Source organism: Stegodyphus dumicola, chromosome 8 (genome assembly GCF_044657685.1).
Source record: "Stegodyphus dumicola isolate Sdum_Otavi_A_Nest chromosome 8, ASM4465768v1".
Taxonomy (NCBI): Eukaryota; Metazoa; Arthropoda; class Arachnida; order Araneae; family Eresidae; genus Stegodyphus; species Stegodyphus dumicola.
In genome coordinates, this window is record NC_140775.1 from 112,619,639 (window position 1) to 112,646,345 (window position 26,707).

General features: G+C 30.9%; 2 protein-coding genes across 3 annotated transcripts in view; both read right to left on the reverse strand.

Moving 5' to 3' along the window:
- LOC118198892 (uncharacterized) overlaps positions 1-737 on the reverse strand; it is a 37,642-nt gene extending 36,905 nt beyond the window's left edge. For both annotated transcript variants that reach the window (XM_085822293.1, XM_035370675.1), the window contains exon 1: positions 622-737. In XM_085822293.1, coding sequence (XP_085678419.1) covers positions 622-664 — 43 coding nt within the window. In that variant the 5' untranslated portion in view covers positions 665-737. The remainder of the gene's footprint in view (positions 1-621) is intronic.
- Positions 738-11,130: 10,393 nt separating this feature from the next.
- The window catches only part of LOC118193585 (uncharacterized), a 56,720-nt gene continuing 41,143 nt past the window's right edge, over positions 11,131-26,707 (reverse strand). Inside the window, exons 8-10 of the mRNA XM_085823018.1 lie at positions 22,046-22,221; positions 15,778-15,831; positions 11,131-11,301 (exon numbers count right to left, since the gene is read on the reverse strand). Coding sequence (XP_085679144.1) covers positions 15,808-15,831; positions 22,046-22,221 — 200 coding nt within the window. The 3' untranslated portion in view covers positions 11,131-11,301; positions 15,778-15,807. The remainder of the gene's footprint in view (positions 11,302-15,777; positions 15,832-22,045; positions 22,222-26,707) is intronic.

Here is a 26,707-nt window from a genome sequence, read left to right on the forward strand (position 1 = left end):
TTAAAATGTCCTAACACTTAACTTCATTTCATGTTAAATCTTTTTGAATAAATTATTGATTTACAAAAAGTATTTCGTATAATTTTTTTCGTAAAAGCAGTTTTAAAAAGGATAATCAATAGAACAGATAAAATATTCGAAATAAAAATCATTCTGCTAATATTTAGTAATTGATATTTGAAAATTAAACTGAAATGCGTAAGTGCCAAAAAATAAATATATGAGTACTGTATATGGTAATTTATTAACTCCTAAAAAGGTATACTGTACCACATTATCTTTTTACATTATTTAAATCAACGGAAAAAGTTAACACATAAAAAAATTAAAATAAGAGTAATCTTATATGGATTCGAAAGAAGTTTTAATTTAAGAATAAAAATAAATAACCAGTAATTTAAAATATGAAAAAAATAATTATAACAATTTAAGCAATTGCTTTGCGAATGCTTGTATGCGATAAAACTAGCAGATAAGCGATGAATTTTATCGATGATCAAATTCTTTTCTGAAAGAAATCGAATGAAAATATTTTTAAAGCTTAAAAACGCTGTCAAAAGTTAAATTTATGTAATCAGAACAAAAATATAATTGCTTATGAAATTATAAAAATTAACTAACCTTCTATGAATGTACAATTTCCACCATTACTTGATGCGTCCATATCTGCATAAAGTCCGAGAACGAACTGATAAACTTATGACCACATATGTTACATTTTCCTTACTTAACAGATTACAAAATTCCCGATAAGACTAACCTTCTTCTTCAACCGATAAAAACAGCGTCAAGTTGAAAAAGTTAGGAAGTGAGCAGTGAACCCGTTAAATAGAATAAATTCCGCGAAACTTAATCACTGATTAATTAATAATTAAATTTTTGCATTCTCGTGTTATTTAAACCAATAATGACTACTATACAAACATTTTAGTTCAAAAACGAAAAATATAATATTGCTATATTTTTTCTGTCACAACATGTTGCGAAATATACACGCACAAGGTTCAAAACTATGAAAACTAGAGCAAATTTTGATCAAGATTTACATAAAAATCTAAATAAAATAACGAAAAAGAAATCAGATGAAATTCAAATCAAAATTAGAATCTCTCGAGAAGTCAGTCATTCTTTATTTATCTTGACATAAAAATAAAGTTTTATTAAAAGAATTATACATGCATATCTTGCATTAATACTTTCCTTCTTTATGCTAATACTTCATATATTACGATCACTTAAAAAAAAAAATTACAGTATTTAATTTACTGTGAAAGTTATATGAAATTCGAATTATTAATACTTCTTTCTAAGTATATAAAAAGATTTTTGATTAATAATTAAGTTTAATAATATAAATGTTCCGGTCAATGCAATTCATCGGTTATCCTTAATAATAAAAAAATAAACAAGTGAATAAAGTATGAGAATTATTCATATGAACCGTTATTATTAATAGTTTACAATAATGAGAGTTTATTTTTGCCTGTTGATAACAACTAGCAAAATCAGTTGATTGTTTTACTCATTTGGATGCTACGATGGAAGTTCTAAAATTCTTGTTAGTCAGGGAAAGAGGAAGTAATGGATCGCATGAAGTTCGAGGTATGTAATTGATTCGTCTTTTAAAAAATGAAATTTTGATCCTTATCGGTTTTGTTTTGTTTGAGTATGCATGCTCTACAAGTTATATCCTTCGACTTAGCATTCTTTAGATCTTTTACAAGATATAGGATATTCTTCATAAAGTTGTAGCATTTATTTTAAGTTTTACCAACGAAATATTTAATTCTTTCCTTTCTGCCTCTTTTTGCCACGAGATGACGAGGTCCACTCTTCCCAAAATTTACACAGATTTTTATGGGGAAGCAGTCTTACTACAAAGTGTATAATTTTACAAATAAGAGCGTGAGAGTTTTGGTCTGTTTCCGCTGCCTTGCCGATAGAAGAAAAGATTGTTTTTGCTGGGAATAACTACACTAGTGTGCAAAACTTAAGCAACAATGTAAACTATAATCATATAGCCATGAAATTGTAAAAAAGTGGTTCTTGCGATCAGAACAATAAACACGCGATTCAGTAGCAAGGTCATGCATATGCAAATGTCAGGAACAAAACGTCACAGGTGACGTGAGCGTACTCAAAGCGCGTGCGGCCAGCATGCGGAACACAAGACTACAATAAAAGGAAGGACGGAGACGCATTTGACCGTAATTATATCGAAAATTATACATGCCACAGCTCTATGGAAGATAATATTGAATAAAACAATAAGAAATGTGTACTTCAATAAAATGAAATAAATTAAAAAAAAAAAAAAAAAACTGAAAGGATTCAGATTTTACGTTAACTCCAAAGGGACATTTTTTAACATTTTGAGTGTTAACTTTATTCATTAAATATCATGTTCTTCGCACTTAAACCATAAAATTCAGTTCAAGAGCAAAATCGCAAAATAATTTTAAATTGAACATATCTTTAGAAATTCTGATATACAATTTCGTACGCTGGAGATAAAAATGTTTTTTTCTGTACAATGCTGTCATTCCTCGCTTTGAAATCGGTGAGTTTCTTAATCAAAAATTCTTTAAGGTCTGACAAAATATGAAGTAGAAAATAAAACAATGCCAAATTAGGGCTCGACATGCCCAAATTTGCTGGAGGATTACTTTATTCAAAATTTTATCGCTCTAGGTACCGTTGTTTTATCATAATGCAATAAGCATACATACATTTATGCAAATTCTTCATTATGTAATTTCTTCAAATATTGTTACGGATTTTGAATTTATTTAGCTATTTTTAGTAGAATTTGTAATTACAATTATTTTACATTCCCGTGTAATGCAGCACGAGACTTATCTGATGAGAAAGCTACGCCGGAAAAATTAAAATACAGGAGCACGCGCATTTAACATTTTAATAAATAGATATATCATGCGATTTTGCGATTATGCTGTACTCTTTTGCTATACAGAAAAATCGAGAAAATATGAGAATGTTATCGTGCTGGATTAATAAGCTTATAAAAGCCGAAGAAAAACATCTCAATTCAGTTGCTTACTAGGTTTTTGTTGTTCGTTGTAGCAAATTCGCGCTGAGATCGGATTAGCTTTCTCTGTTTTGAATTGAATTCTATTCAACGTTTTAGTAGTTTAAACTATAACTACTGTGAGATATTGCGATACTGTATGAATATCTCTGTGGAAATTTCAGCATTTTGTTTTATTTGTTGTGATAAAAATGCATTTTATTGACTTTTTATCGACTTGTACATTCAATTTATTACAAACCCGTACGCAGGCAACAATACAATACAGGGCTGTAATATTTGGTGGCAACAGTTTTAAAAGTAAATCAACGCAGAAAGTGAATCGAAGCAAAATGCCAAAACGAAATTAATAGCCCTTCTGGGCTACCGCACTTTGAGCTAATAATAATAAAATAATTTTAAAAAATAAGGTAATTAGTAACCAAAATAATAAAGTAATGAATATTTATATTGAATAAAATCGAAAGAGTTAAATAAAAATTTAATAATTTATTAAATTAATAATAAACAACTAAAAATAAAAATAATGGACCTGCTCTTACTCACTCAAAAACTAAGAAATAACTCGGCTGGGCTATGGCTCTGACTGAACTTATGCCTGAATGCATAATAAAGTATACTATTTCAAGGGATGATAGAATATCGAAATAGATGATAGAAACGAAAATCACATTTTTTCCAAGTACACCATTAAACATCTGATGTGTACACCCCATGGCGCATAAATCACAAAAGAATAAATGCACTCTTTAAAATTCACTATATTTGTTTACACCCTGGCGCTAGGTTCACTTAACAGCGTTGCATTTCATTCACCTTATAACTTAGATACTTTAATATACTGAATTATTCCAGGATGCAACTTTGGCGGTTCTTCAATTAAAAGCCCGAAGTCACAAGTCATATAAAATTCCGGACGTGGAAAAAACCTCTGAAGAAAAATCGGAGGAAGCTGGAGAAGAAGGGGCCCAAACCAACTCAGGTTGGAGGAAAGCGAGACATCATGAAAAGTCACTGTAATGTGATGCCATCTGTCGAGTCTAGATTTAACCACTTCAGTCATCGTACATATAAGGAGATGGAAAATTAAACATCCATACAAGTTCAACTAAGACCAGTGCTAGCTTGAGTTTTTCCCCTTCAGCTTTCTTTTCCTTGAATTGCTCAACAAACGTAAGTAATCTGTTGATAACACTTTTAATTTTGTTAAAGTCAATTTCTAAGAGCTCAGGAGAATCTTCCGGTACGTTAGTCATAGGAGAAACAATTTTCTGTCATGAAACAGCTTTGTTACAGTCTTCGGGCGGCGTAGGAGCTTTCCAATCAGCAGTACGATTCTTACGAATTTTAGGATAAAATTCACAACCTTTAAAAGAGGCCACGTGATTTTTGCTACATCGGACACAAGTGGGTTTGTCAGCTTTCCGAAGAGTACATTCATCTTATAACTCGGAATGCACAACATTTATATCATCTGAGGAATTATCTAATCGTTGTCATATGTTCTATTAAAATACTATAATAAATCTAAAACGATATATAAAACAAATTAAGCAAGCCAAAAAAAAAAAAGTTTTTCACAGACGATTCAGTATTTCGCATTCAATTAATTCAGTTCTCACTTCACGACAAGGCAAAAATACATTAAAACTCAAAATATCTTTATTAAAAATTACGCAGTAAATCTTAAACACTTATTTCCCCGAATAAATACCAGAATGGATTAAGCATGACTTAATAAAAAATAATAAAAGGAGGCATTATCTTTGTTGCTCCGAGGCTTACTTTCGCTAGATTGGCAACAATTATATTATTCTACCAAGCTTCAAATGTAAACAAACATGGCCGTCATGGCAAAAATAATTAGGCTTAGCGGCAATTAAACAACTTTTAATTGTTGATAATTCTACAAATATTGCATGCAGATTTACTAAAGGCATAAAAACCTTAACTGGAAGATAAGAACAACATAATTCAATCATTTTTAAAGCAAAAAATGCACAATTTACAAACATACAAGAATAAAGAAACTAAGATCACTGAGCCGAATAACAGAGTGTATATACCGGGTGGCCATAATTAAACTGTCAGTGCTCACAGTGTTCTGTAGAGCGAACTATTTGCGAGAATGGCGCCACATTTTGTAGGAAGATTAAACAAGACGGGGGACAAAGGATTCCGCGAAAAATCAAATTAGTTCCAAAAGTCACCGCTAGGGGAATATTTGGCGCTGTGTAATAGAAAATAGAGTGTTAACAAATGCAAATCAATACGGAAGTTACCTTTTATTTTGCATTCAAATGAGGCTCAATGTGTCTGCCGTTGTTGTGGACTACATATTGCAATCTGTGCCCAGTATGCACAACAGCAGAAAGTAACATGTCTGCAGGAATCTCCCGTACAGTCCGTGATATGATATCCTTCAATGTAGCCAGGTCCTGGACCACTCCTTGATAGACCTCGGACTTAAGGTAACCTCATAGCCAGAAGTCGCATGGGGTAAGATCAGGCGACCGAGGGTGGCCATGCAGTTGGAAAGTAGCGGCTAATGATTCTTTCAGTTGTGAATTTCTGTCGTAGCATCTGTTGCATCCGTACAGCAACGTGTGGAGGGGCTCCATCTTGCATGAAAATGATTTCCCCCAGACATTGCCTTTGCTGAAGTGTCGAAATGACAAAGCTGTTCAACATGTAGCGATATTTCTCTCCGGTAACAGAACAGGTTTCTGGTCCTGTCGGAGTAATGTTCTCATAGAAGAATGGACCTACGATAAATTCCGCTGTGAACCCACACCAAACAGTTACCTTTGGTGAATGTAAGGGAATTGCTGTGACTGCATGTGGTGACTTGTCATCCCAAATTCGGCAGTTCTGGGTATTCACAGTTCCATTCAGGTAAAAGTGGGCCTCGTCTCCCCATAAGATTTTCCACGGCCAAGCATCATCCACCTCCATTCTGGCAAGAAAGGTGACAGCAAAAGTCAATCGCTTATCATGGTCGGGGTACAGTAACTCCTGTACACGGCTGATCTTGTACGGATAGAAGTTGATAATCTTTCGTAAGATTTTCCATACCGTACTGTAAGGCATATCCATATTCCGATGTACTCCACGAGCGCTAGAGGTGGCAGCAATATTGTCTGGTCCTCTGTCGACAATCGCCGTGGCAACTGCTTCGATTGTATCCTGTGGTACAGGTTTTCGTCCTCTGCCTGACTGAACCTTCAGAGAACCTGTTTTCTCATTCGTCGCAACCATTGCTTTTAGCCCATTAACTGACACAGGACCGTTACCTTTACGCATTTTTTTGTGCGTTCTAAAAGCACGAAGAGCGGCTGACGCGTTGCACTGGTTGAGGTAAAAGAATTTGACCAGTAACGCACGCTCAACTAAAGAAGGAGACATTGCACATAAACTTTCAATCCGATTGATTCGAAACTTAACACATTGCCTTTTAAAACCCAAGCAGCTGGCACTCTGCGAATGGATGTAACGTGAAATTTGAATAAAGAACTTCTTCTTCTGCTCAGCGTACGCGATATTGCAAAATACGAGACTTTATCGGTGTTTATGTAGATTTTACGCTTTTTTAAAAGTGTTGCCATATTGCACTTAAACTAAATCAGAAAATGTGCATAATAAAAGTAATTTTATTCCGTATTAATTTGCATTTGTTAACACTCTATTTTCTATTACACAGCGCCAAATATTCCCCTAGCGGTGACTTTTGGAACTAATTTGTTTTTTCGCAGAATCTTTCGTCCCCTGTCTTGTTTAATCTTCCTACAAAATATGGCGTCATTCTCGCAAATAGATCGCGCTACAGAACACTGTGAGTTTAATTATGGCCACCCGGTATATACACTCTGTTATTCGGTGTGGCCGATTACAACCAAAATACGAGGTGCACACCTACATGTTATAGGAGTCCTATATACAAAATTTCAATGTTCTGAGGCTACTCGTTTTTGAGTTATGTGAGATACAAACGCACGTACGCAGAGACGCCACCAAAAATTCTCTTCAGAATTCATTTAAAATTTTATAACTTTTTTTTTGGGGGGAACGAGTCTTTTATTCTGTCCTTACGTACAGATGTCGCGCAAACATCGTTAGATTGCATTGGATAGCGGTTAAAATGGATATTTTCGTTGAAATATGATACTTAAAATTTTTCGCGATTACAAACTTTCTCTTTTATTTCGCACAAGGGAGTAAAAAGAGAAAAACGGTCACCACTTGTGAGAATGGAGAGAATAGTAAAAACTGTACGAGAGTATGAAAGGTAATTTTAAAGGAGTTGTGTAGCTAAGAAAACAAAAAAAGAAGAGTTCAAAACTTTCTGACCACGATTTCCCTGCCAGTACAATTCTAGCTGTCGAACAGAATGTTACAGAGAGAAAAAATTTTCTCCAAATCCGAGGGTTACTGACAACAGAGTACCAAGTGAATATTTTCGTTCCTCCGTATTTGGTTGTACCGTTCTAAAAAGTCTGTAGGTGCTCTTTTCCGCGAGAAACACTAGCGCTGGAACAAAAAATTTATCGGCTATCGTAAATTCATTGCAGTTCCTGAAAAATAAGCCTTTGACTTTGGTTGGGGACTTTTCTTAAAAAATCTCAACCTCCGTCAAGGGTTTGCTTTCAAGGGATCCATTCAGAAGTTAGAATCAATTTTTATTAGGGCGTAAGCCCAGAATTTCGTTTTAGCGTTTTGCTTCGCAAATTTTAAATGTCTGTTTCACTTTTCAAATTGTTGCCACCAAATATTATCGTCGTGTCATACTTAGAGAAATTAAATAACGTAGAATCCGCATAAATGTATTTATGTTTCTCACACTGTGATAAAACAAAGGTACCTAGAGCCATCGAATTTTGAATAATGTAATACGTCTCCACCCGAATATGGGCGTCTAGAAGCCCTAATTTGGAATTTGTTTTATTATCGATTTCCTATTTAGTAACAATTTAAGGAATTTTTGATCAACAAACTCAACGATTTCAAAGCGAGCAATGGCAACATTGTAGGGAAAAAAAAAAAATTTATTTCCAGCATGCGAGTCTGTGTATCAAAAATTCTAAAGATATGCTCATTTTAAAATTATTTTGCGATTATGCTGTTGAATTGGATTTTATGGTTTAAGTGTGAAGAACACCATATTTAATAAATAAAGGTAACACATAAAACGTTCAAAAAATGCTCCTTTGGGCACAATGCAAAATCTGAAAGCTTTCAGACTTTTTTTAAAAATTATTTTCTTTCTATTTCAAAATAAAATTTTCGGGATAAAAAACATTTCAGCTAAAAGTGTGTTTCAATTTATGTAAAATAAGTGCTGCAGCTCCCTTATTAGGGCTCTCGTGCGTTCCGGCTAGAATTACGATGCATCTCAAAAATCAAGAAGCTTGGCTCCTACGCAATTTAAGCTCTGTCGTCTGGAGCGGAGCCTATGTATTAACTGAGGCACCTACAAGTAACGCATAAGTCAGTTGTTTCGATTTCCAAATAAAGTGCCATTTTATTATTCAGATACTGTATGATAATTTTGAGAAAAAATTTATATTATTTATGAAAGTTGAGTATTCTGAGAACGTTTTCTTTATTATTATGACCTTGTGGTATTTTATTAAGAATATAATGTTAATAAAAGATACACTCAAAGAAGATTTAAAGCTGAAGTTGCACAAACAATTAAAAAATTGAAGCCGTGTAAAGCGCCGGGAAACTATGGAATAATAAACACTACGATCAAGAACATTCCTTCTTTCCAAAAAAATGGAAAAGTGGTAAAGTGATTCTAATCCCAAAGGCTGGTAAGATGACACAAAACCTGATGGTTATCGTCCCATCAATTTATTGCCCGTGCTTGGAAAAATTTATGAAAGGATATGTATGACTTTCTCATATGCAACCTTATCTTGCGTCATTACCACCGGAGCAATTTGGTTTCCGAGCCCAAAATTTCGACTACTAAAGAACTAGTGAATATTATGGAGTTTGCTGGCTCTGAACTCCATAATATGCTCTCCTCATGCTAGATGATGTGAAACCTTTCGACCACGTCTGGCATGAGACTTATTTCTAATCTCCTGTCATTTTGACAGAGAACTGCTTCTTACGATTCACTCATTCATCACAAACAGAACGTTCAGTGTTCGTGTTAACGGTGCCAACTCCTCTGAAAGACTTGTTTTAAGCAGTATTCTGCAAGGTTCGGTAATAAGACTGATTTTATATGTACGAGTATTTTATGCCGAAGATTTCCCACAAATTCAGCAAAATAATTCAATTTACTTCAAAAGTTCATTTCTCACACTGAAAAATGGTGTGCACAGTGGAAAGTTCAAATCAACGCATCCAACTCACAACTTCTGATTATTCGGAAATGAAAAGGTACGTTCTGCTCAAAAAAGGACTTAAGTTTTTCAACGAACCTGTTTCTGTCATCTCCCAAGCAAAATACCTTGGAATATTGTTTAACAATTGCCTCATATGGACTCACCATATTAATAATGTGCGAGATAGGGCTCTAAAAATCATTAAATGTCTTTATCCCATCATTGGAAAATACTCTTCACTAGATTTGGATAAGAAGAGACTTATTTATCTTCGTTATTAGGCCAATAATGACCTATGCTTCACTGGTCTGGACGACAATTACCGGCCAGGAACTTAATAAATTACATGTAGTGCAAAACAGATACCTGCATATCATCACAGATGCCCACTTTTTTGTAAGGAATAAGTGTCTTCATGATGACCTCAAAGTAGAACCCCTAGCAAAGTTTTAATGGAAGATTAATAAGCAATTCTATCAGAAAGCAAAAGATTGCAACATTATGAATCATTTCAGCATCTTCAGCTATGAAATTCTGCAAAATAGGCACTTGTGCCCTTTCACAGCTTTTATATTAAATGAAAACCAAAATTTCCCTACATAGAATTTAAAATTGTTATTACAACTCCATATTGTGCAAACTCAAGCATTCTAAATCTTTTTCCTACCTTTTGTAAGACTTTCTGCTATTTTAGAATGACATATACTTGTAAATATTATGTATGTAGTGGCCTGTTTTATGGTAAAAGTATGTATTTTATGTTCTGTATAATTCTGTAAAATGCGTTTTTTCACATCCCCTCAACATGACAAAGGAATCACCGACTTACATCCTGTTCTCTGGACCCACTCAAGCATTTCTGTAGTTGCATCGCTCTTTGAAGCATCTATGTTACGATAGCTGGCATACAGCTCGCATATTTAGCAACTGGACAGCGGCAACTGGAACTGGAAGATTTAAAGGTACCTAGGTTTTAGAACTAAATATAGAATGAAGTGAAATGCTAACTGTGGCTGATTTAAATATGGCAATTAAAAGTAGTGAAGCTTTTAAATCCGATTCAGATTCGGCATAGATTTGGGTAATTCTATAGCACAGCATCGTAAATTTGAAGAAGCTTTTAAGTATTACAATTAGAACAAATTAAATTGGAGAGATGTAAAATAGAACTGAAAATTGTTTGAATACGAGCTGGAATCAAAACTGATAATAATGGTCAAAATGAAAGAAAAGGAGAAAATTCTGATTCCTTACATTTCCTTATTAAGTATAAGAACTCTAATGTTGAAGGTTCCAAGTAAATCTGAAAACTGAGTTATTTTTTCTCTTCTTTAGAAAGAGCTTTCGCACACACACACACACACAAAAAAAAAACAAAAAAAAAAAAAAAAAAAAAAAGTCAGGAGCTTTCGGATTTTTTTGTCATGCATAAATGTATATGCTAGGAGTTTTAGAGAATTCATGGCTGCCAGTGGTCATGAACTGTGTAAAGCTAATGAAATTAAAAATTTTAAAGTTTAATTACAGTCCACGAGTCCATTGTATACCAGGTGAGACAACTGAAATACAAAATATGGTCTGTCGCTGATCCTTATCTTTCCTCTAATGGAATAGTTGTTGTATAATTAATAGAATAATAGTATACTATAATAATAGAACAGTTGTTGTATGATTCTCCCCTCCTCTTCAAAAAGGTTTAGAAGATGTTTAATGTGTCACGTTAGTATGAAAAATTAACACAAATTAGCCTCAAGTACTTTTATTCACTTCCATTCATTACAAATTATCTAGCAGTTTCAGCTACATTTTCAAAGATGATTTACTTTTAGGTCTAGCATACACTGGAGGGGGAACAAAACTTCATAGAGTATTGTATTGTCATTGCAAATATGGCAAGCTAACTTCTGTGAAAATCTGTATAAGGAAATTCAACAATTAATTTCAAGATATGACCCAACAAACAGGAAGGGAGGAATAAAATGATATAACAGAATCAACTTCAAAATTTTCAGTTTATAAAATTTCATTAGTTTTTACGTAAATGGTCTCAAATTTTCTGGGCCATAGCCAGGCCTTTATAACAATTTCATAAAACCCATAAATACATTTCAATTATGTATTTTTTGTAACTATGGCATTTATAGTTTTAGAAGCATAGGTATGTGAACTGAGCTTACATTTGCGACTGCTACTGAAGTAAAAGAGAGAGAACTTCCTATGTCAGTACAATCAATAAATTTAGTTTGCCAACCGATAGTTGATGGTACATTAGTATTCTGTGTTTCCATTTTTTCTATTGAACTAGTACTTCTTACATATACTTTCCTTGAGTTAGTCACTAGTTGACTAATTAGGCACACAACTGTGATGTTTATCTTGCTATACAGATGGAGACAAACTAACACACATCTTATGAAATCAGTTTATTTGTGCTTTTTAGATATTACTGTTTAAAATCACGCATAACTTTTCTGATTAAATGCCAAGCCTTTAAATAAAGATAAAAGCAGAATAGACAAAAAGAACATAATTTTCAAAATAAATTGAAAATCATGTAATTTTGTGGTGCTATGCACAATAAAATGGCATTTTTATTTGTAATAAGGGAATATTAGTTCCAAAATAATACAATTTATTGCACCCTGATTATGTAAACCCAAATATTAGATGAATAGTTACAATCTGTGATGAAGACAGTTTCCAGTAATTTTTCTCTAAAACTACAAACTTTATTAGAACCGGAATGCCACTAAGTTGTAATAAGAATTAAAGATATTTATAGTTATTTATTTACAAACATATGTATTTTTTTCTGTATATATCAAAGAAAATTTAATAAACAAGAGAAAGAAAACAGGTTCTCAATATTTAATGTCAAGTTTTGTTCCACATGCAAAGTTTTTTTTGAGAGGGAATATTGGAAAGCTTTCATAAGTTGTTACTTAATAAGTAAGCCATTAATGGCTAATTAAAAATATTCTAATTATGTGAGATAAAAAGAGTGAAAATTTAATATTGGGTTGCTAATACATTTCAATTCCAAAGTGTAATGAATAGACAATTCCTGCAAGTACAAACCTTCAGATTTCCTATAGAAATGAAATACCTATTTAAATTTTTCCTCTGTGTTATTATTGTTGTTTCATGTATGTTTGATAAACATTTAGTACATAAAATTTATATACAATTTTAATACATACGTTTTGATAAATATTTTGCACATAGAGTTAAAAATTTAACTAAAAATTTTATTTTGTTAAAAAAAATCCTGCAAATCAGCTGTTTTTCAAACTGCGCATTCGGTCTGCACATAGTTGGAGTTTAAGACCAAAATGTTGTTTTTTCCATATAAAAGACATTAAAAACAAACTCCAGTATTTTACCAATGCAGCTGTTTTATGTTTAAATAGAAGAAAGAATTCTGGGATTCATCTCGACAGCAGTGAAATTTTTCTGCTTTTCTTTTTCTTTTATTTCTAAAATACTAACATAATATTTCATATGTTGGAATTCTGATAAACCATGCCTATTCTGGCAGTTATTTGCTTTTATACTAGTTAAGTTCTAATTCTCCTAACAAATGAAGAAATTGTTTACATTATTTGTTACAACAGTAACTACAGTTGTAAAGGATGATGAATGAAAGTGAAAGTGAACCACATGTACAACACTACTCACAGACTGATAAATTATGTGGCACCAAATTCAGTTTTATTACTTTATCAATTATTGTAACAACATGTATCTGTACTATTAAAAACATATATATGAGATTTAATACCAAATTAATAAGGAAAAACCCTATTTTTTAAAATTTAATATTAATTATTTATATATTTTTTCTGTACTGAAACTGGATCCTAGATATTTGTTTTATTTATAAGGTGGTTAATCTGACAATGGATTGAAACACTGCTTAACCTAAACAATAAAGAAAAACAGCACTGAATAAATAAACCTGAAACCAAAAATTCAACTTTTTTCATTACTATTTAAAGTTTTTGAGTAAATACATTATATGCAAAAGTAGCAGATAGTGAAATACCTGAATAATGATTATCAAATGTTCATTGATGGATAATATCAAATAAAATTTCTTTGTTCTAAAATAATTTCACCAACTAGCAAAAACAGATTGAACAATTTCAAAAAATTATGAAACAATTTTGCATTATGCATCCTTTAACCTCTTCACTCCTAGCATATCTATCATATGTGATATGCTAGTTTCCTTGTATGCACACTGTATCAAATGTGATGGAGATACAAATGTAAATGTGACAAATGTGAGAAGAGGATCAATAATATTTGATATGCTGAAACAGAATATTTTATTTATAATTTTAAATGCACATGTCAGAAAGCCATGAAATTCAATTAAATGGAATGTCTTAAATATTTACCTTGTTTTTTATGAGTTTACTTACTATTTTATCTATGAATGTAAAACATATGATGCTTAGAACAAACACTCAAGAGTTTAGAAATGTTTCACGCAAGGCCAAGTGGCTCAAATTTTTATATGTAAGAATGACAATTGAATACTATAATAGGCATTACTATTTAAAATCTTAAGCATTCTCCTTCATTACTGCATGGGAATAATTGAAATATGTAAATACAATAATTATTATGACTATAATAATTATATAATTCACATCTTTACCTTATTTTTCATTTTCACTTTAATTGTAAATATTAGTATTTTCTGTTTATACTACAAAAATAAATAAATAAATAAATTATACGTGCACAAATCCAAATTTTTCAACATAAAGTATATTTTATAGGAATTATTTCCGCATATTAAGCTTAATTTCAAAACATGCTCAGACGCACAGTTATGAACAGTACTTTAAAGTTACAGGTGAACAGAAAAACCTTATTCTCCCAGCCCTGGTTGTGAAGAAATTTATTCTGTGAGAAAGTTTGCAGATAGACACTGACAAGTAATCCAGAATACAATTTCTAAAACTCAATGGTACTTTACAGAACATGATTTTAATTTCACACGCAACTTTTATTTTTATTTTATTTATTTTAGAAATACTCAAACAATCAAAATGCAGTTACTGTTAACTTTTTTCTGATGCAGATTTTCAAATTTGTCTGTGGGATGTTTGCTTAACGTTAAATTAACAACTGCAATAAAAATAAAAGTTTATTTTTAAATTTTTGTATTTACTCATTTTTTTTATTACAGGTACACCTTGTACAAAAAATAATGGGACAGTTCTATATCTCCCGTTCTACTGGACCGATTTTCAAAATTTAACTTGCATTTTCCAAGGTTCGAAAGAACGAGAAGTATTTCAAAAATTAGCTCTAAAAATTTTGGCTCCTCCATGTTAACTGAATTTGGTATAGATTTATTAATATTTCTTTTTTTATTAAACTTATTTGATTCTTCCTTTCATATTTCGAAATTTAGGTTCATTCCAAATAAAATTCACCCATTTTTTATGATTTATTTTTTAAATTTGTATTTTAAATAAAATTGATAAATTTTTTGAAAGAAAAATTTGAATTATAACATATAAAATTTTTACCATCATCTTAAAGTAGACGTATTTCTAAGCCTACCTGCAAAAAATGAGAGATTTTTTTATTCAAATTTCCCTAAGATATAAGAGAAATTTACATTGAAATTTGGCATATTTGTTGCAAGCAATAATAACAACAAATTTGGTTTACGCACTTTGTTAAAATTATTTGAAAGTATGAAATATGACTTCCTTTCTGCTTGTGTACAATGAAACAAATGAAAGGAAAATAGGTTGCTATAAATTAAGAATTTTGCCAAAATATTTATTCTTGGCACAAACTGAAAAAAAATGCATCAAGATAAATTTTTTAATTGCTCCATAAATTTCTCACCAGAAATTATAAAATTTAATATCTAGATATGATTTGAGTAGTAGAATTGAAATATGGAAAAAATGGTTATGTTATTTCAGAAAAAGTCCAATTTTGTGTCAAAATACCTATGTTAAAACAATGCCATACATAAATCTAATTAATGTCGTTCTTTAGAGACATGGAAAACACAAGTTTAGTTTTGACAATCGGTCTATGGGAGATATAGAACTGTCCCATTTTTCTTGGGCAAGAGGTACATATTAGTCCCTTAATTTAAATAAAAGGTAAAAATTTATGGAGTAATTTTTAAAGTTTTATGCAAAATATATTCTAAATTGGTTTTCTTGTCCCCCCTCCAAAAAATCATATATTTTAAAGAGGTAGGTACAATTATCCATAAAGAATTATATATGCCATTTTGCAAAATAGTTAGATGTTCAATGCATCAAAATATGCATACATGTCTGCTAACGAAAAATATTTTTTTGGTTTTCTTGGAACAATACTAATCACTCCAAACACATTACTTACCTGAAATACATTACTTACAGCATCACACATTTATTTTCGAATGGGATCTTGGTCCTGGAAAAGAAAATAAATTTAATCAGCTGAAATAAAAAAAAAATACAGTGAAACCTCCCCAGGGATCACCTCTGAAAGTAACTTGTACTACTGAGAACATTAATAAATAATACTACTGAACATCGCTTATAATCACATTCTGCATGGCAGAATATTACGACCTTCTCAGAAGATCAAAATTATGCAACTGCTGGTTGTTATCTTTGCAAGGTTTCACTGTGTTTTGACAATAATTACTCAAGCAAATAGAAAAACTTATTTTCCTTCAATAATTATAATTATATGACTGCTGTAGAAACTGAAAAAGAATGCCACTTACAGCATTGCAGGATAAAACTAATCAGTGACAAATACTGGAGAAGAGGTCTATGGGGCTGCAGCGTCCCCCAGAACTAAATCAAAAATCCTAATTTAATCTTTAAAATCAATACCAAATCCAATGTTGAAATTATTACATGATTTTAGCAGCTCTGTCAATTTAATGCTTTTTCTGGCAATCTGTGGAACATTTTGGTGTGGTTACATTATAGGGAAGGAACTAAAGCAGACGAAAGGAAAAAATGGAGTAACCGTTTAGAGCTTACCGAATCATCTTGGGAGATAAGAGCCATGCATTCGAAAAGGTGCTAGAGTCATGTGATTTCACTAGCTAATAATTGCTTTCTGGCTTGACAGGCTTGAAAATTTTCTCCCTTTTGTAGTCATTCAACTCATACTTGCAGCATTGATCAAAAATATTTTTGGCTTCTTTCTCTATATACATACTTCATAGTCTGTGGGATATTTGGTGCAAGGATTTAAGAAATGGAAACATGTCTTACAATATTTCAGTGTGCTTTTATTAAATTATCAAAAGTATTGTAGTGTTCTTTGTGATTCTTGTTGTCAGGTGAGTAAAGTCTGTAAAGTGTTTTGATTTACATAATGAAGATTTTATATTGTATAACTTTGGCATTAGTGATTAATGTTTTGCCAAATTTCTTATTTCCAATAGAGAATATTATGGAAAATAACACTTATTGTAAATGAGCATGATTTTATGAGAATTTTAGTGCGTTATTATTATGATTACTTAAAGTCCACAATTGTTAGATTTTTTATTTTGTGAAAATATAAACTCTTACAAGAATAATTATATAAGTATATTATTATAATTTCATCCCCCCAAATGGAAAACAGAAAGAAAACTTCTCTGCTGAATTTTTTTCTAGGGGGGGGGGACTGAGACTGAAGAAGTTGAGAATAGTGGTGATGGTGATCATAGCCATCATCCTTATTGGTAGTAGATAGCTGTGTTTCAATGATTTAAATTAGACCAAAAGAGTCATTGTATGAATATTATGGCATACCTAATGGACATTATTGATCCCGAAATGATTTCTATTGTTTTCCCGTTTTTGGATGCCACGATTATAAACTAAAACTTATTCTGAATTTTTGTAAAGATATTTAATCTTCCTTCTCCTGTTTAGTATCTGGCTCAAGAAACATCAACAATTTCAATAAACTTGTCAAGTCCTATGAGGATAACTTTTTTGAAAATAGTGCCTCCATCACCACTGAAGAAGTACACACTGAATACTTGCTATGCAAAAGACAAATGAGTGAATTTCTAGACACCAAACCATCAGTTATTGAAATGTTAAATTGATGTGAAAATGAGATCTTGCCCAACATACACAAGCTTTTTAAAACAGAACAGCTATATTAGTGACAACATCAACTCCAGAGAGGAACTATAGTACCTTAAGAAGACTGAAGACATATCTGAGGAATATAACATGGAAAAATAGACTTAGAGCTCTGGCCCGTATAAATACATATTAAAATATACACATAAATGTTAATGAAGTGCTCAATAAATTAGGCCAAAAGAATCATTGTATGAATATTATCTTACAATTTGCTGTTATTTTTCAAACTTGCTCAATTTAATGTCAATGTACAGTGGAAACTTGAGATATGAGTTTAATTCATTCAACATTGACCTCGTACAGTGAATTTCTCGCATCTAGAAACAAACTTCCCCATTGAAAATAATAGAAATCCAGTTAATCCGTTCTGCAGCCCCAAAAATATCAACATAATAATCAATTTTTCTAATAAATAACAGTGGTAAATAATATAACCGTAGTTTAAATTTATCATACCTTCCAACAACGAGTTGCTTTTTAACTGCTTCTTGTTAATCCACAATAACAACAGCTTCTCAACATCTTCTAGGAGTTTTGGACGGTCTTTGGAAGTAACGGTAACTCCTTTGGCCACATCAATTTTCTTAATTTTTTTCATTCTTATTCAGAATAGTGCAGATCGCCGATGTTGAACGGCCGTAAGTCTTTGCCAGTTCTGTCACTCTTACACCCCGCTTATGTTTATCTATGATTTCTTTCTTAATTTCAATGGCCATGGGCTTCCTTCTTTTTCTTTGAAGCACTATATGAGGCAACAATCTTCTTGGAAGGCATTGTGAAATAATTATTTTCACAATTAAATGTAAAAAACAATTAACTCACAAATGCACAAACACCTAGATCAAAGAACATTAAGTGATCTGATGGGGGGATTCACCGAGTCGAGTCGGATTGGGAAATGGCGCCATGCATACCAACAGCCTGGCTCATTGCTCGTTCCTTGAGTGAATGCTCGTATTTAGAAATGAATTTTTTGCTGATACTTACCTCATATTTCGAATTCCTTGTATATAGAGGTGCTCATATCTTGAGGTTCCACTGTATTTTGTTGTAACATAATAACCAAAACTTGATACTATTATCTATCTATCTATCTATCTATATATATATATATATATATATCACCGTCATGTCTTTAAAAATCTCATTTAGATTTTTTTTTAAGTTTGCTTAAGCACCTGATATATGAATTTATGATATTAGAGAGTTTTTGAAAAAAGATTAAGGAAATACCATCCCCTCCAGTTAAATTTCAAGACATCAAGATGATATATTATTATTATAACCTCAGACACCCTTAGCCAAAATTCTCAGTTCACTACTGAAACAAATATAGATTTTACTTACTGTATTTCAGATGATGCACAGGAACAAATAACAAAAATAGAACCTTTTTGTTCATCATTTAAGAATGATAACACAAGGTTTGCTGAGAAAAACACATTTTGAAATTTGATGTAAAACTAGGTTATTCAAATAATGCATATTTTTACTTTTCTTGAAACGGAGGGTAGGAAAGAGGAAACTTATAAGAAAAACAAATGCACAACAGATTCCACCCCCTTAAGATGGAGAGGGGAAAAGAGGAGCCGAAAATAAATTATGCTACTTTTAATAATGAAGTACTACACTGAACATGCGTATCCCTTTTCTTCCTTTTTATAATTTTACATATTTTTAAACCAATTAATGAGTTCTCAAAACTATAGTGAAATGTTTTTCCTTTGATAACAAAATTATGTTGCTTTAATAATGTTTTTCATCAAGCAATAAGAAAAGAATTTAATAGATATGCATAATTTATCATAGATGTCAATGCTTGTTGTTAATTTTTTAATCTTTTAAAATTATAACCTTATTATTATAACATAATATTTTTAAATTATAACCTTATTTCTAAAACTTCTATGATATTACATTAAATAAGTTCTTGCATTATGATTACCAAATGTCCATAGAATAAACTTTACGCACATTTATGTATGCTACATGAAATGAAAGAGGGAAAATTTCTAAAGGAACACCAGTATAATAGAGTTATATATAACTAATAATAAGAAAACAACAGAACAAATTATCTTGTTATACAGTGTCTGTTGCTTGCAAAATAATAAATAAATAGAGACCTGATGCTCAAGACTTTTAAGGCTTTATTGTATATATTATAAAAAAGGGAGAAGAAAATAATTATTCATAAATATTTCTAAATGCTGTTTGATAAATACCAGCATATCTCAAATAAACATATCAAAATATGTACGTTTATGAGAAAATCATAATTAACTGTCAATATATTATTTTGAAGAAAAGTTACTAAAATTTTAACACATTCTGATAATGCATAAAAAATCTAAAACTGATGCTCACAATTCTTAAGACTAGATATAGTAAACCCTTGCCAAATGCAGAGGCTATCCCATTAACACATTTCACATAGAAAAGCTAAATGTATATAATTTTAGGGGGAAATTAAACAAGTATTAATTGAAAGGATTTCTACTAAGAAGAAGCTTAAGAAATAAGCAAACAGCTATCTGTTTTTTAAATGGCTAGTGATTTTTGCTAGGGACAACGTCTGTTGCAACTCATTAAATGTTTCGTTTTAAGGAAGGCAGTTTTTCAGTGTCGCTCATAAATTATTCTCTTCTTTCTCCATTTGAGTTAATCTCCATAACAAAATCAGACAATTTCTGTGTATTTTTTAACAATTCGTTCAACTTCTTTTACATAAAAGGCTGTTTATGTTCTTCACTATTGCTATTTCACCGGTGGTGCAATAAGATGATCCATTTCTTCCTTTGTCATTTCACAATCAATATTCTCAATTAATTCTTTGATTTCTCCTTTCATACCTGAATATAATTTGCCTTCTATTGCTCTTGCAATTTGTACGAATTTCTTTGATTTATTTTCAATCTATGGAAATATTTTATGATTGTTGACTACTTCTGGCCAGAGCGGATGCAAACAAGCATCCATTGTTAATGAATTCTTATGCGAGTTTAATCATTTCTCTGCAGTACCTCCTATTGAATTGCTTCCAAAATGTCATTAGCTGTTGTGCTTTCCTTTATTTAGTGCTTTATTTGCAGAGATGTGAACATATTTGATGTAATAGGCTTTGTTGTTTTTATGATATATTGGTTGGATTAAGAAAGTGGTGTTTGGTGGAAGGATTAAAGCCTCTATTTTTTAGTGCAAGCATACAAAAGATCTCCCAAGCATACAAAAGATCATATAAAGGATAGACATAATTTACTACTGATTAGAGCATTTGTTGCTAATTTTTTTAAATATGGCTCACAAAACTGAAGCAATTTTAAACCTACTAAGTTTCTAAAACATTAATAGAAGATTATAGGTCACTTAATTTTCTACCAAATATTACTTCAAAATTTGCTTTTTTTTTTTTTTCTAATATTATTTCTATGAATAAATTTACTTCGTGTAATTTAGGAATTATTTTGCTTCAGCATTATTATACAACAAGGCATATGAGACTAAACTATCCCTTTATTTGATATAAATACTGGACAAGTTTCTTTTTTATGAGTATAGGACAGTTTGATAATATTAACAAATTCAAAACTTCAGAAAAATGAATCTCTTTAAGTTGATTGATTATTAAATGATGAATTATTTGTTCTATGTACCATATATGTTAGCTCTTAGCTTCTAACTTTATTTAAAATAATGATACTGGTTATAAAATAAATGCTGTTAGGGAAAAAAACATTAGCTATAAACAGTGAATTTTAATAACATATTTTTAAAAAATGTCATAAAGGTGAACTTTATTTTGATATTGATTAGTTTTTTAATTTGCTGTAGAATATTTCATCTGCAGCAATGTAATTTTGTACTGATTTGTTTTAAATTTTTTTTTTTTTTTTTTTTTTTTACAAGAACACAAGAAAGACAATTTTGAAAATTTCATGGTACAAGGTACTTTTCACACCACCATAATAATTGGTTAATGAGTTTGATAAAATAATATAGTAAAGCACTGAAAGCGATATTTTCTTGAAGCACTTTCTAAATGATACTGACTTATCTGTATATGAAAACTTTAAGTTTGTACAGAAAACCCTGAAAAAGAATTAATCTTTTGGATTAGTGGTGCTTCCTATTACAAAATGAATTCAGATGTAAATGGAAATGCCAGCTTACATTGCTTGAAAATTAAAAAGTACATTTATTTTCTTTTTACTTGGCTGGATCCAGCCAAATATAATGGCAATGTGTAATAAAAGCTAAATATGTCATTAATTTGAAATGATACATACATTTGATAAGTCCATGTGTTTTAGTGGAGTCAGATTTCAATGGGGCAAAGCGATGTACTGTTATTACTTCATTATAACTCCAAAATCAATAGAGAAGAGATGCTCTAATACTAGCAGAATTATAATAATAATAAAAAAAAATTTAGCAGAAAATTCTAAACAAAACAGAACATCAGATGGAAGAAAATTAGCAATTTAATAATTATATATGAAACTGAAATTTAAATAACATACTTTAAACTCTTTTTCATATCGTTTCATACCCAGACGCCTTTCAAATTCTTTATAACTTTCCACATCCTGCACATGAATATAAAATCTTAGAATCAGGTAAACAATAAGAACAATGAGAATCACTCCAGCAAGAGCACCCACGACTATCCACAATACAGGTATTGAAGATTGACATTCTAAAAATAAATTATCGAATGACAATAATTCTAAAATGGCAAATTTCCAAACTATTCTACACAACATGCAGAGATTAATATAAATTCTAAAAATTAAGGATAACACTTGGCATAGAATACAAAAATATGCCATATCTACTCGTTTGGCTAACTTCTGAATTATGGTAATAATGTACAAGATATGAATAGATAGCTCAGTACAGTACTGGTAATAAGTATAATACTGAACACAATATTTATAATCCCTGTCTTTTAAATACAGAATGCAGTAATATTAATAAATCTATTCATATAATCTTTGTGAAAGTAGAAAATGCCAATGAAACTCTTTCATTAAATTAAAAATGGCATAAAGTGATGAAGCAATTACTAAAATATTTGGTATGGAATAAAGCTTTCAAATTCTTAAGTTATACCAAATATTTTTCTATAATTTAAAGTGATATTAAAAGAAATAATGATGCAATAAACCCACAGTTCATATAAACAGATGTGATTGAGCATACTGGAAGTTATAAAATGATGGCAATGATGTTTTGAGGCATTGAACATTCAGAGGTGGGTGTATGATATAGGAGAGAATGATGATCATCTATTTCATCATTATTTATATCCTTCACACAGGGTTCGTACACATTTCTGCACACGGAAATTAAGGACTTTTAAGAACCATTGATGAAAAAAATTAAGACCTATGAGCAAATGGGAACTGAATAAATTTAATTAAAAATATTATTCTATGCCTGAATTTCACTTTTGTAATATCATCCTAAAAATAAAATAGATCCCTAAGTAGTATGCATTATTACTAAACATGAATTAATGAACATAATTATTAATAAGTTTGAGAATAAAATAAAACTCTATGCAGTTTACCAAGTAGCATTAAATATTTTACATTTATAATGGGTTTGACATATTTGAAAGAAGATATGTGACATTTACGTTTTACTAATAGTTAGCTTTATGTTGATTTTTTTATGTCTCATTTTGTCACATACTTGGTCAGTCTAGAGGAAAGGTTCTCAACCGGTAGTACGGAAGAAAAAATAGGTGGTACACAAACATGCAAAGTATTTTGAGCTATTTATTTCAAAACAGTAAGTGGTAGCAGTACTTTGTAATAGTGGTACTAAAGGTTTTCAATTTTTGTTTAGATGGTACATGTTAGTCAAAAGGTTAAGAACCGCTGGTCTAGAGGTTTAGTAAATAGCAAGTAGATTTTATGTCAAATGGCATAGGTTAAAATGAGAAGCAAGATCATAATCAGCATCATTCATGACAAAAGATTGAATGTTATCACCGCTGCTGCTTGTCTAGAGAGAGACCTGCTGATTAGAACAAACCTGAAAGGCTTGATGTAGGCACGGTTGGAAAGTGTTGAAAGTTAGTCAGGCTCTGTTTGATGCAGTTAGTGTCATAGCTTTGTGTAGAGTTCCAGGGGTTGTAACCCAGTTAATATACTTTCAGGTTCCAATAAGCCATTAAAGCACAAGGGGTGTTAAGTTGTTTTGCATTATTTTAAGTCTCACTAGATGCAAAGAATAAGTTATACTTGAATTTCTACATTTTTGTGTTTTATCTTGTGATCACAGTGAGTATTAATGAAAGGCAATAACTCGCTTTAATATGTACAGATGTAAACAGTTAGTTATAAATAATTAAATTAGGTAAATAGTTAACCTTAGTCATTATGGATTTACATGGCCACTATTAAATTTTTTTAACAGTATTTGTTAAAAAAGGCCTATTAAAATCAAAATCCAATAAAATGCATGTAATTTACGACACTGATTCTTAAAGGATATTAGAATAATTACTCATTGAAAGCTACAAAACATTTATGTTTTGTAACAACAACACCCAACAAAATATTTATCCATCATTTTAATTTGAAGCCTTCCCAGACATTTTGTCTAGTTCATATCGATTCCCTTCTCTATTTAAGCAGCTTCCGCAAAATATTTTGCGGTTTTGCAGCTGAAGATGGTGGTTCGGTAAAACCATCGAAACTAGTCTTGTGAAAATTTTGTAAATATAACGCTGATTTTTGTTGTTTGACTTCTGAATTAGTATTTATTCGGCGTGTTATTGTGTCTTAATTAGAGATTTGTCTGAATATGCAAACCAATGCTCTCGCTAGTTTCTGCATGCTTTATCTCCTAACTTGTCAACCTCTCCACAATGTACCTATGAGGGTTTATTTGATCTGGTAAAAGTTAAATAGTCCAAAACCCCCGATAGACGTGAAGCAAATTATCACTATGTCTGAACGTAACTACAATATCAGACAAAGGTTTAAATAAGCCTCATATTTAAAAAGAACAAACATAAAGGCATGTTCTGATGTTTCAATTACATCTCACGGTGATGTAATTAAACAAGAACAGTCAAATTCAAACTAAAAATGTGGACTAGTGGTCAAAGATTATACAACTGAATTTTCATTTAATCTGGCTCAGTAATTCTATCATATGAGGAAACAGAAATGGAAAATTATACTAAAGGCTGAAATCATAAACAATTGTGTAATTTACATAATAATAACTGCACATATCTTTGAAGAATAATTTTCTTTATGTATTCAGTTTCTTTCTTCAGCATGTTTCCCTTTCATTTTAGAATTTTTGGATTTAATTGAGGATTTCTGATTCTGTTTTTCTAAAAAAACTAAATGCATTTAGAATGTATAGAAAAAGTGACTAATTTAATTTCTTTAGTAATATGGATTTCAGAAGAAATATGAAATATATATTGTAAAGGCCAGTTACAGAGCTGGTGTGGCAGAATTTTTAGAATTTAGTGACACACCAAACAACAAAATCTAGAAATGGCAAAACTTTTAGAATTTAGACAGGCATTGGAAACAGAATTTAGAAAGGCACTATATAGTCGAATTTAGGATCCACAGAGATTGCATCAGATGGGAAAATGCTTAGTGCCAGCTCTGTGTATTATGCATTAAGACATATTAGATGGATCTTTTAAATTGTAAGTTTTCAATTTCTTTATTAATAAAAATAACCCTTTCTATAATGCCTGCCCATGTGATAAGATTAGAAGCATTTTTGATATTTTCAATCCTTGTGTCTAGTGAAAAGTAGAGAAAATAAAGGGAAGATAAACATGTTAAGAAAAAGATTCTAGTATCAGGAGTAAAACATTCAAATATTATGTTTTCATTGTTCTTCCAGACGTTCTCCACAAAGTAAGAAATTCATTGGAAACTTTCTGTAAAATACATCCATTACGCGTTGATACCATGGAGACATTTTTCATTTTGTCACATATTTATCGAATCTTCTAGAATCGTGGGTCTATAAATCTTGCCTTCAAATCTTTCTAAATTTTCCAAGCTGCAATGTCAAAAATACTACAGAAATATTATCCCAACCAATTCTGTAACAGCAAAAAGCCAGAAATATTTTGGAAAAAAAAAAGGAGGGAAAAGTGCAAAATTAATTTTATAGAGAAAACTGATGCATATTCTGAGAATTTTGAATATTCTGAGACAATTACATGGGAAATACGCTTACTATGAAAAAAATTAAAAACAAGATATTTTTAATTAATTACATAGTTAATTTTGTTTTTGCTAAGAGATGTTTCGTAAATTATGCTTTATAGCATTATACCTTGTTTATTTTTCAGATACAAAATATTGTATAATAAGTTGCCAAAATGAAACTTTATAATATGACAGCGAAAATAAAAATGTTTTATTTTAATGCTATTTTTTAAATATAATTCCAATATATTACACATAAAATCTATCAAAGTTATGATGTTTTAAAAAAATCGTCGAAAAATTCTCAGATTTCGGAATTAAAAATTTTCTATAGAAAATGACCTTAAAATCGCCAAAATGTTGATAAGTCGCCAAATTTAGAACCGTTTAATAAAAGAATTCACATCCCCAAAAGCGAAAATTGTTTAAGAGCTCTTTATTACAAACAATGAATTTCGAAATGCTTATGTTTAACTTCTTGCTTAGAAACTCGAGTATCCCATCATTTATATTAGAAATAGAAACAAATTAATACCCATGATCCCATTCAAAAGATAACCATATACGTCAGTGAATCGCCAAAAATATTCCTCTAAAATGCTAATTCACATTCAAAATGGCAGCCGTAAAAACAGACAGAAATTTCAGATGATTAAATTTAAGGACCTTCTACTGATTTTTGCCAAAATTAAGGACTTTTAAGGACCAAAAATCGATTCCAAAAAAATTAAGGACTTTTAAGGACTCTTAAGGACCCTACGAACCCTGTTCACATCATTCTGTATGTAGTTTTTGTGCCTGACTAGCCTGACTAAAGAAGGAGTCCATCCAATGTTCTCTTTCTGAACATGTGGTACTGCGACTATTAAGTCCATATGAAAACAAAGGTAGAAATGTCACTACAGATAACTTTTCACAACACTAAAACTTGCAAAGGCACTGAAATCCAAAACACCAGCCTTGTAAGAACTGTAAAAT